Source organism: Eschscholzia californica, unplaced genomic scaffold (assembly GCF_041429995.1).
Source record: "Eschscholzia californica isolate CP2 unplaced genomic scaffold, dmEscCali1.0.p SCAF_1, whole genome shotgun sequence".
NCBI classification, from domain to species: Eukaryota; Viridiplantae; Streptophyta; class Magnoliopsida; order Ranunculales; family Papaveraceae; genus Eschscholzia; species Eschscholzia californica.
In genome coordinates this window covers 80,187,074-80,199,797 of record NW_028238198.1, presented here as the reverse complement: position 1 = coordinate 80,199,797, position 12,724 = coordinate 80,187,074, and the positions used below count along the sequence as shown (strand labels likewise).

Below are 12,724 nucleotides of genomic sequence, written 5' to 3'. Positions count from 1 at the left end.
CCATGTATTATCAATTGTAGTTCATTATAATACATAAAATATATAAATAAATTTTAAACTTTTGACAACAAAAAGAATTTTTTTCGCCCGCTCTCCTGCTCGCGGAGGTTTTCACATGTATAATCAATTGTAATTCACTAGAAAATACATAAATAAATTTTAAACTATTTGATGGGGTCCTTATTTATTCAATTATTTTATTGATTGTATTTATTCAAATCTTATTGATACTTTTGATTCTAACGTGATGATCACTTGTACATTTCAAGATTCAAACAGACAACAACTTCCTATTCTTGAAATAGAATTCAACACAAGCAGACACGTAGAGAATAGTTCTATACATCTTACCTCATATAAATCAAAAGTCAGGCCCACACAACATGATAAAATGATATTGTGTTTTGAATTGTGAAAAGCAAAGCAACGGCTCTAACTTAGTAGGCCCAAAAAAAGAAATTTTTAGTGAAAACCCCACAAAATGGATACAAATACAAAAATAAGCCCACTCCAAATAATAATCATATCAAAAACCCAATTTTTGAATTAATAAAAATCAAGCCCAATTTCGGATCTTTATACTCAAAATTCCATCTCGAGGCTTATCCTTTATATCTTAATACCATTTACGCCCTTCTATATAAACCCCTCTATTTAATCAACAACCTCTACTCATTCCTCACTTTTTCCAGAAACAAAATATCTTCTCTCTCCTCACTGATGTTGCTGATGGATTTGGCAAAATCTTAGCCGGAGATGAGATGATGAGGTGGCGAGAAGATGAAGTGGCAGAGAGAATAGATGAGATGGAGGAGAGAGAAAATATGACTGGTTGACGATGTTATAACGGAATCTGAAAAAGGGGGCCATATGGATATTTTTGCTAATCTAGGGGGCTACGCAGGAAGCTAGTCACAAAGTTGGGGGCTATTTGGAAAATAACCATTAATTTTTTTACAAAACACTCCCCCCCCCCCTCCACACATATGCAAACAAATTAGGGCTGGGAAAACGGTCCGGAAACCCGCGATCCGGCCCGTTCGGCCCGAACCGTGGGAGACCGATGACCGAAGCAGCCCCGAGCCGGGTTAGCCCGGCCCGATTAAACTGGCTAATAAGGCCGGGCTCGGACAGGTTCTCAATTCCGAATCCCGGCCCGTTAAGCCCGTCCGAAGCCCGGCCCGATGAGTAGCCCGTATGTGTAGCCCGATAGTTGAGCCCGATGAGTAGCCCGTCGATCAGCCCGAAATTGTCCGCGTGTTTTTAATGAATCCAACGGCTGAGATTACATGTAATCTCAGCCGTTGGATTAAATCTATCGGGCCTATAAATACCCCTCTATTCCCAGTTAAAACCCTAATGCCTCTCTCTCACTGACCGAACCCTAAATCCTAATGCCTCTCTCTCTCTCTTCCGCCGATCTCTCTCTCTGTTTCCGGCGCTCTCTCTCTCTCTTTCCACCCCTCTCTCTCTCTCTCTTTCAGCCTCAGCCCTCAAACCATCATCTCTCTCTAGGGTTTAACTATTTTGGTCATTAAAGAACACATCTTCATCATCTACTGTTGGTCGACTCTAAAAGAACACATCATCATCATCTAGGTTAAAACATCAATATGGTAAGTATCTCATCATCATCTCTCTGATTTCCGCGTTAGGGTTGAGTTATGAAAACATAATTTAGGTTTTTGAACACACCCACTGTACTCGTTTGTAGTGTTTTGTATAGTGTGAACCGGAATAAAGTTTTTCATTAGGGTAATTGAAGTTAAAGGAGTTTTTGAACGATGGGTCGATACGTAATGTTTATCTTCATATTCAAAATATAGATTTAGTATTATAGAGATGAGTTCCTTTACTAAGAGAATAATTAGCTGGTTATAGTTTTCTGTAGATCGTGTTGTAGAGGTGGTTATTGAAATAAAAGGGCTGGTTTGTAATCGGATAATCTGTTTTGTTGGAAATCATGTTAACCCTGAAATTATTATTCCAAAGCAACATATGTATTGTTCTATGGTTTCTGTATCTCATTATTTACTGTTAGTCTTTACAATGTTACCTGGTACACAGATCGCTCCCGTACGTGATACGGGTACGCGGTACGCTATGATGTGAGTATTGGGTTAATGACAGTGAACCGGTGGGACTCAGTTTATATATCTTTTTTCTTGTTAACACGCTCATTCAACTTCTTTTTAACAACATGTTAATCGGGTCTTACCTCCGCCGTAATTTCTATTTTTGGGTATACCTATGAATCATAGGCTATGATAATATGATTGCTAATTTGGTGCAGCATGCAACAAAGGACACCATGGTCCAGTACATTGTGTTCGTTTCTCCCCTGGAGGCGAGTCCTATGCATCAGGATCTGAAGACGGGACTATTAGGATTCGGCAAACCATCTCCAAAACCTCTGAAGAGAAAGAAAGTGATTCTGTTCTTGCAAATGGGAATTTCGTAAAGGAAATAGCAGCTGATGAGATTACAGACAAGATGGAAAATGTCCAAATGTGCTTCTGGTTTTTCTTATCAGGTACATCGATAGTATGGATGTTGTTGCAGTGGAATTCACATCAACCTCATTCTATCCCAAAATCAGATTAAAACCTAAGTAGTTCTTGCCGGCTTATTCTATTTCTTTGTTCATCTTCCTTATTTTCATTCTTTTAACTTGTTTCTGATGAACTTAACATCGGAACTTTGTAACTCTTGTTGATCAGAAAGAATGAGTTATTTATGTGAGTTTATGTATTTTTTTTTGTTGAGAATGAGTTTGTGTATTTGAAAGGCAAAACCTAAGTTTTTGAGATTCTCAAACAAAAATATGTTCACCTAGTGTGATATGAATTTTCTCTAATTTTAAAGAATTTCCAATTTTCATTAATCCTGTTTTATTAAAATAATTGTTTGTTTTTATATTTATTTAATTGTAAAAAATCCGAGCCCGTCCGGCCCGAGCCGGTTGGAACCCGCTCGGGCTGGCGGGCTCGGACGGGCTTCAGACACTTAAAACATGAGATTCGTCCGGCCCGATCCGCCCGACTCCCTACTGCGGGCTTGGCATGTCCGAGCCCGATCCGCCCGAGCCCGGAACTTTGAAGCCCGAGCCCGTCCGATTCCCACCCCTAAAACAAATAATGAGCACTGCTGAAAAAAACCACCAAACAACTTACCATGCACGGATACACATTTTTTAAAATGTTCAAAACAATTTTTTTTTTTTTTTACTAAACCAACACAAAATATGCAACCAAATGAGCCTCAGTGCTGTGAAAAAGTTATCAACATTATGACCCAACATGAAATACTTAAACCTCTTTAAAAATGATCGTAACAAAATAAATGCATCCAACAAGGTTAGTCTAAAACAATATTGAAAAATGTTGACAACAAATAAAAACTGACTTAGAGGAAATAAAAATATGCAAACAAATAATGTTTAGTGTTTAAAAATGTTTTCCCACAAACAACTAACAATGCAAGGATACACAATCTTTAAAATGTTAAAAACAAAACAAAATTTAATATGCAACCAAATAAGCTTCAAAAAGTTATCAACATTAACACCCACTATGAAATACTAAAACCTTTTTGAAAATGTTCGAAACAAAATAAATAATGACTAAACCAAAAAAAATGCATTCAACCAGGTTAGTCTAAAACATCTTGAAAAATGTCGTTCACAGCAAATAAAAATTAACTTAGAGCAATCACAAATGGATAATGCTACTCAGACTCCCAAAGTACAGACAAAGTCAAGAATGTAAGCATTTTGAGAGTGTGGGTTGTATTCACCTTTACCAAAATAAAATTGATTTACAGATCTTTAACCAAATAGTGCCTACTTTCTTGACTTTGTCTGTACTTTGGGAGTCTGAGTAGCATTATCCATCACAAATATGTCAAGAAATAACGATCGCTGCTGAAAAAATTTTCCACCAAACAACTCACCATGCAAGGATATTCATTTTTTTAAATGTTCAAAATAAAAAAAAAAATTACTGAGACCAACACAAAATATCCAACCAAATAAACCTCGGTCCTGTGAAATGTTATCAACATTAAGACCCACCATGAAATACTAAAACCTTTTAAAAAATGTCTGATACAGAACAAATAATGACTAAAACCAGTGAGGAATACATCCTACCGGATTTGTCTAAAACATCTCACAGGTGAAAAAAAATTCTACCATAAACTCACCATGCAAAATTAAACTATAACATTTTATAAATGTTTACAACAAAACATAATTTAAGGAAACCCACACATAAATATTCAACCGAATAAGCCTAAATGCTTTGAAAAGTTATCAACATTAAGAGTTACAATGAGATACTAAAACATTTTTAAGTATGTTTACAAAAAAATGTAAAATGACTAATAAAAAAAATGCATTCCAGGTAAATATAAAACATTTTGAAAAATGTTTACAACAAATAAATTAAAACCGACTGAGGACATCTAAAATATTCAACTGAAATATTAAAAAAAACCCAAATCTTCAAAACACAGACGAATTTGTGGTGGATATCCAGAAAACTTCTCAACGACCAAATCTCTTTAACAGTAAGAAAGATCGTCAAAACTTAGATTTTCGCCACAAAAAAATTTCTGGATCAAAAGCAAAACCTAAATTTCTACACCGAAAACGACAATTTAAGAACAAACCCTAACCATTCTCTTACTTACATAAAACCAAACATTATCCACCCTTTCAAGTAGGTTTTTCTTAAACGCCACCACCTTTTCGTTGTTTCTGAAGACTCTGAGTAAGGAACCGACACACCCTTAGTTTCTTGAAGATGCCGATTAACTTTTCGATTTTGTTTCTCAAGCTAAAAGTTGTGCTACAAGATCTACAAAATGAAAATGCAGAGTGTTTGACGAAAATTTTAGAGAGAGAATAAGCAGATGTAAATGTTTGAAGAAACTTGTAGAGATAGAAGAAGAAGATGTATAGTTTTGGATATCTTCAGTAAAGTGAAGGAAGAGAGATAAAAAAAAAATTGGATTATTAACCTTTCATACTTGATGGGATGAAAGTTGGACGAGAAATTTGGAAGAACAGTTGGGTCTCCATTTGTGTAAAGAGGGGTAAGAATTCTACAGAGTGATTTTTTTTGCATTAATATTTAAGATTGAACTCATTTCTTATCATCCACCATATTGTGGAATTTAGAATTACGGACCCAAAAAATTAGGCCTTCGATTTTTTTTGCTTTTTCTTCTAATATTACTCTTGAAGCTACCCCTTGCTCTTTTCTTTACAATTTATTAAGTTTTGTAATTGATTTGTATACGTGTAGATTGACTTGTAATTTAGCTCAATCATTAATGACACTACTCCTTGTTAATAAGTCTCATGATGGTTATAACATTATTATTTACCTCAAATGTTAGGTGTAAGATCCGTTAGTAATCTTCATCTCTAATCTTGTTTGTTAAAAAGATCTTTGTCTTAACAGTTGGATTCGTATTTTTGTTTCTATTTTAACTTTGTGATCGAATATTCGTCTCTGTAATATAAAAGTTAAAATATTCATTCTGACATAAAAAATTTGATTCTTTTTATTCTATTTTCTTTGATGATATAAAGATATTTCATGACCATTATGGGTTTATTTCATTCTAGGAGTAATCCATATGATATTTTTTTTTGTTGAAATGTAATCCATATGATACGATGATTTTAATTTGATTAAGAATCAACTTAGGACTCAAATTCATGACCAATTGACTGTCTTGTCCACCAGTGTTTGGTAGTTCGTTTTAGCCCCTAAAACTAAATCTTTTTATTTTCTCTACTGGAGAAGAAAAATAAGGTGGAACGAGAGAGAGAGAGATTGAGTGGAAGAGAGATGGGGTCATTAAGGGAAATGAGGAAGATATCAATGTTTTAACATTTTATCGAGATTAATTTCATTTTGTCCCCTATAGTTTTTTGGAAAAAGTTGAACATTTTTCGCATCTTGGGAGGCAAATAGAACTACCAACAACTTATGGGGCCAAATTGACCAGTCAGTCACAAATTATGGGCCAAAACAGAATTAACCCCCAAATTTATAATAGTAAGACAAAATGGACAATCTAGTAATTATAATCAAATCAGAAGTCGAATTAATCAAATCAGATTTCAAATAAACAAAAAGTTGAAGGACGAGTTGAACCCGAAAAAACAAAAATGAAATGATAAGAGAAATCCAGAGAGACCCTACCAATACCACCAACAATACTAAAATCCCCATTTCTGAGATGCATCATCATCAACCTAAAACAAATTTTCATTCAAACCCTAACCCTAAATGCCATATTCAGTTGACAGAAACCCTAAACGGCCATTAGGGAAACCCTCAAGCTGGCCAAATCACTGGTTCAAGGATTCTAAATCTCTTTCAAACGCACTCTTCAAGATGCAATTTAATTCTGTTGATAACAATGCCGATGATGAAAAGAAACTACCTTCAACACCTCAGAAGAAGAAAACCCTATCTCTTGATAATGGTTTGTTCAATCCCGACTTAACCTCTTTATTATCTGATGAGATTCTTCTTCGTATTCTCTCTAAGGTTCCTGACTCACAATGGAAACCTAGCTCTGTTGTTTGTAAGCGATGGATGTTCTTATTAGGTCGTCTTGTTCGTTCTGTTAAGCTTCTTGATTGGGATTTTCTTAAATCAGGTCGTCTTGTTTCTCGTTTTCCTAATCTTATTGATGTTGATCTTGCTAAAGCTTGTATTATTTCGAGAAATAATTCTGGAATTTTGTTGAGTCATAGATTAATTTCAATTCATCTTGATTCTGATTTTTCTGGGGATTTTTTTATTCGTAATGAAAATTCATTACCTTCTGAAATAATTGATCGAGGTCTCTGTGTTCTTGCTCGTGGTTGCCCTAATTTGAGAAGACTTGTTCTCATCTCTGCCACAGAGATAGGCCTTTTAAATGTTGCTGAAGAATGCCCTACTTTGCAAGAGTTAGAACTTCATCACTGTACGGACCAATCGCTTCGTGGGATTTCGGCTTGTCAGAATTTACAAATCGTAAAACTCATTGGCTCTGTTCATGGGTTTTACGATTCTGTGATTTCTGATATTGGGTTGACTATATTGGCTCAAGGATGTAAGAGACTGGTTAAGCTTGAGCTAAGTGGATGTGAAGGAAGTTATGATGGAATCAGAGCAATCGGTCAATGCTGTCAAATGCTCGAAGAATTGACACTTTGTGATCATAGAATGGATGAAGGTTGGATTGCCGCTCTTTCGTTTTGTGGAAACTTGAAGACTTTAAGGCTTCAATCCTGTAAAACGATTGATCCGAGTCCAGGACCAACTCAGCATCTAGGTTCTTGTCCGACGCTTGAACGGTTGCATTTGCAGCAGTGTCAGTTCCGTGATAAGGAGAGCGTGACTGCATTGTTTTTGGTTTGCGTTGCAGTCAAGGAGATCGTTTTCCATGACTGCTGGGGACTGGACAGTGACATGTTCAGCTGTTCTAGCGTTTGCAGGTATGATCCAAGCTTGTGTTATCTGTTTTTCATAGCTCTCTCATTTATAAAAGAATATAAGTTTCCGTTTTTATACCTATAAGAAATAGTACGTGGGTTAAGTAGTAGTAATTTGATAGTTTGTTGTGTGTCTTTAATAGTGGAAGGAATAGGGACGGGTTCTCTTTTGTATTTGACTGCTTTGACTATGTAGATAACTACCCGATTAGCGAATATTGATTCTTTGGTTATCAATCCTTGGTTTTACTTGTACACTCATCCTTGTATACTTGGTAACTACGAAACTTGTGCTGAAGCTAAATCATGTTTTCTTTTTTCTTATCGTAATTTTGCACATTGACTTGGGTATTTTACCTTATTTTTCTGGCTTCACTGTTTCCGTCCAATTACTGGAATTTTCTTTGCTGTCGAGTCAAAACTATAATAACGTTTAAGCTTTTTAATGGGTGATTATTTTCTTCGCAGGCGGGTAAAATATCTCTCGCTGGAAAGATGCTCATCGCTAACCACAGAAGGACTGGAATCCGTAGTACTTTCGTGGGTGGAGCTTCAAAGGCTAACTGTAGTCTCATGTAACAATATCAAAGATGCGGAAGTTACTCCTGCACTGTCAACTTTGTTTTCTGTTCTTAAAGAGTTCACATGGAGACCAGATAGCAAATCTCTCCTTACATTAAGTCTTGCAGGAACTGGAGTAGGAAAGAAAGGTGGTAGATTTTTCAGGAGAGTATAAGGTCTCAAAATGTCGAGAATAGGAGTTTCTGCATAATGTATATTGAGATAACTTCCTATTATGTATTCGGTTCGGCATTCAAATTAGTTTCTTGAATCGACATAATCAGCTGGTTTAAAGGAGGACGAGTTCATAATACCAACAATGGTGCTTTGGAGAATCGACCCTCCTACTCCGCTCGTGTTATGCATTAACCCTAGGCATCCTGTTTCTTACTCTCGACCTACTAATCTAAGATTAGAATGCTAATTCTTCGATAATGGCTAGTTGTACCGAATAAATTCAAGGGTTAGTAAGTGGTATATTTTAGCCTCATACTTCTTTGTTGTTTAATTCAGAGATAGTTTATTTATGTTTTCATTATCTAGATATGTAGCATACTGGATTATATAGATATATACCATATTTACCGAGCCATGACAATGCTCCGAGATCTTGGTGATTTGCTACTTGGTTTCTGCTGGCAGTAAGGGGCTCTATAGTTGCATGGATTTGGGAATCTTGGTGAACTGTTGCTGTGATTTACTAAAATTTTGTTCCAGTTGAATGCACCTTCGGAGCCGAAATAGGTACTTCTTGTGTCACTCACCAATGTTCTTCCATTGAATACATTAGCTTTTTTTTTTTTTGAAAAGGAGATTCATTATTACATTACTTCATACCCTGAATGATTCTGTTTTAAATGTTTCAAACTTCTCAACTCTCATATTTTGTTACTTTTAATATCTGTTAGCAAGCTCAATTCTGAAACAAACTGTCTTGAGGTCTTGTTTGACTGCAGAAGTTCTAGGTCTGCTTTCGGCTATTTGATCATAATACTAGGTTGTTGGTACTTGGTAGGTTAGATTGAATGCAGTATTTTTGTTTTCTCTAAGGTGCTGTTTGTTTTTTAAAATTTTCAGATCTGAAGATGTTTGTTTTTTTGTGTTTAAGAAAATGTGAAATATTGTCTGAATTTGGTCAATTGCCTGAATTGGCTGAAAAAGAGCCCATATTTTTCAGACTTCAAAACAAGTCTGAAAGCAAATCTCCAAGGCTGAAATGTGCTAAATGTCATTTATACCCCCATAGATTTTACTATTCTCAGTCATTATTTTATTTAGCAACACCACCACCACCACCACCACCAAAATCAGCACCACCACCGAAACCACCACCACACAACCTAGACCACCACCACCACAACCTAGACCACCACAACCTAGACCACCACAACCACACAAGCTAGACCACAACCACGCAACCACAACCGAAATTAGCACCACCACCGAAACCACCACCACAACCACACAACCACCACCACCAAAACCACCACCACAACCACACAACCACCACCACCAAAACCACCACCACAACCACACAACCACCACCACCAAAACCACCACCACAACCACACAACCTAGACCACCAAAACCGCAACCACACAACCTAGATCACCACCACCACAACCACACAACCACACAAACCGCACCACCAAATGAACATAAACCGCACCACCAAATGAACACAAACCGCCGCCACCACCACCACCACATAACGCCGGATCTGTTGGAGAGAGAAAGAGGGACGAAAAGAGAAAGGGATTGAGAGAGTCTAAACCTCGCCGTACTTCCATTGCCGGACTTTCTCGCCGGAACAAGTGTTTGAAAGAGGTAGGTTGGAGACTTGGAGAGAGAGAGGATAAAGAGTTCAGGGTTAGGGTTTTCTTTTTTATTTTAGAGAAGGGTGGAGGGTTAGGGCTTGTTTGTGTAAAATATCAAGTAGGGTATATATGTCAAAATTATAATTCAGATCCACTAATTCAGATTTCGAAAACAAACATCTAACTTCTAAAATAATTCAACCAATTCAAATTCAGCCAATTCAGTTCAGACTTTTCAGATCTAGCCAATTCAGATTCAGACATAAAAAAAAACAAACAGCACCTAAGTCATATTTGATATCTGACTCGTGGTCTGAAACCACCATATTACCACCACCATCACTACACAATGACCATCACTGCACTGCCACCAAGCCATTACCACCAGCGCTACCCTAACCATCATTAACCCCACTGAGTGGACATCCTCGCTAGCACCATACCACCACTACAGCTATGAGCTATCAACACTGAACCAACATCTCTACCCATAACAACCACCAAATCGTAACCACCAACACTTCTGCCACCAAATTAGGTGGAGGGGAGGTGAATTAAGCTGGGTTTGAAATACCCTTGGGCATTTCACTCACAGTTGTACTTTGTAAAACGTTTTATTTGTAGCTATTAATGGATAGTGCAACAAAAAAGAGAGCTATTTATGATCTTAAAGTAAAAATGAAAATGCAGAACTTGAACTGCAACAATCTTAGAAGATACAAGAACAATAGCAAATTTATTGATTTTGACAAATTTAGACACAAATGATTTAATATTGTGGATAGTTCTTGACTTCTTGTTCTATGATGGTTGCGTTTCAAACTCCGCCTTTTCCATTATTCAATTTCACTTATGAGTTCCCAAAAACGCAAACATGATGCACTCGGCTTTGGCTATGAAGCTATTCAATTGGCCATTGAAGAAAGAAATGAGGATGTATTTCTAGGAAACAATTGTAACAAAAAAAAAGTCTTGAATTTGCAAATTAGCCTTGTTTTTCTGGAAAATTTGCAATTTGTCTGCTAATTATGTCTTGTAAAAGGAATTTGTCTCTGGATTATTTCTTTGGGTGGAAACTTTGTTGAGATTGTTTTTTTCGTATAAAGAATTGTCTTCATATTACTTAATCATTTAATCTCGAGGGGTTTAAGTTTTAACACTAAATCTTTGTTTTCCACTACGCTCTCGTAAGTATGAAATTATGAAGATCCGTATCAAATAAATCAACCATTGAAATGAAGGCTAGATCAACATACGATTAAAACTCAATCTAAGTGTAGCAATGGACATACGAATTCAGACCAACTAGTTGTTCAAGTCTTTTATGTGTGTGTAAATCAACATCGTACTAGTTCAAGATTAGATGAAGCCGTTAACCTTAACTGAAGTGAGAAGTTTTATAAAGGGCCGCGGCTTTGGGGAATAAAGAAAATTCTCCGAGGAATAAAGACTTTTCTTAAAACTAGTCAAACAAGATTGACTTTTATGTTTTTTTTATTACTAAGGGACTTCTAATTTTTGGGAGTTCTCCTCCATCTCATCATCTTCTACGGCGAAGGTCGCCGGCCGGCTAATTTTCCGGCCGGCGACCTTCAAACATAAAAAGAAAAAAAGTTTCATTTAATATTTTTCTCTCTCCTCTCTCCAATTTTTTTTTTGTTTTCCTTTCCTCTCTCTGTCTTTAGAATAGATCTAGAGAGAGAGAGAGAGTAGATCTCCATCTACATGAACAGACCAGGTCTGTTCGTGATCTACTCTCTCTCTCTCTAGATCTGTTCTAGAGAGAGAGAGAGGAAAAGAAAAAAAAATGGAGAGAGAGAGAGAAAAAAAAACAATATTTTTTTTTTTTTTTTTTTATGTTTGAAGGTCGCCGGCAAAATTGGCCGGCCGGCGACCTTCGCCGGAGAAGATGATGAGATGGCGATGAGGTGGTAGAGAGAGGTGATGAGATAGAGGAGAACCCCCCAAAAAAATGTATTTTGTGTTCCCATAAAAATTTATTCCCCGGAGAATTTTCAAAATAATCTGGATTCCCTCGTGAATTTATTCCCCGGAGAATTTTCTTTATTCCCCAAAGCCGCGACCTTATAAAGAATGTCCAAAATGATTAAAGGGAATGTGTTTTTCACTCAAGACTTGGTCAAATGAAGTTGATTGTTAAAGGCACGTCATCTTCCTTCTTCTCCAGCAAAACATCGCAAGTAGTGACTTTAACTTGAAAAAAATTTCTCTCTTCGTCTTCTTTCTTTTTCTCTTCCTACTTTTTCTTCTCATCCTTCTTCTTTCTTCTCCTCTTTGCTTCGCTCCCTTTTTATACTATTGTCGGCGAAGGGTAGGACTCCCCTTTACTGGGCATTTGTTAAACCATATCATGATCTGGAACTCATGCTCTACATGAAGGCGGCGAAGGGGGTCGTGCCCCCGGTGGCAATAATATAGAAGGGATGGAAGAGAAGAGGTGAAGGAAGAAAGAGGAAGAAGAAGAGTTAAAGGTTGTTGGTCAGCGGCTTTTCGTAGGAGAAGAAGGAAGATGCGCATTGGCAACAATTGCACCTTAACACCACATTACCTTAACTATTAGTGGATTTCTTTTAACTACTTTGGGCATTGCCTACAAAATCTCTCAACTGAAGTTCAGTTAGAAAGGACTAAACAGTAACAATAGAAAGTTAGTTTTGGGCTCGAAACAAAATGTGAAACATCCATAAACAATTGTGGACATTCCACCCGCCTTGAGAGCTACAATCGAACAATTTGCGTTAGGATCTTTGATGAGACATGAAAATGTTCTATCTGAATCTCTTAACTTGGGCTAGTTAGTCCATTTTGAGCAGTTACTCTG

The 12,724-nt window shown here is 36.8% G+C and overlaps 1 protein-coding gene across 1 annotated transcript; it reads left to right on the top strand.

The window, feature by feature from the left end:
• The first annotated feature begins 6,095 nt into the window (after positions 1-6,095).
• On the top strand, positions 6,096-8,994 carry LOC147569694 (F-box protein At5g51380-like). The gene is made up of 2 exons (XM_086656199.1): positions 6,096-7,507; positions 7,973-8,994. The coding sequence occupies exons 1-2, from the start codon at positions 6,306-6,308 to the stop codon at positions 8,238-8,240; spliced, it is 1,470 nt and encodes a 489-aa protein (XP_086512325.1). The 5' UTR covers positions 6,096-6,305; the 3' UTR covers positions 8,241-8,994.
• The last annotated feature ends 3,730 nt before the right edge of the window (positions 8,995-12,724 follow it).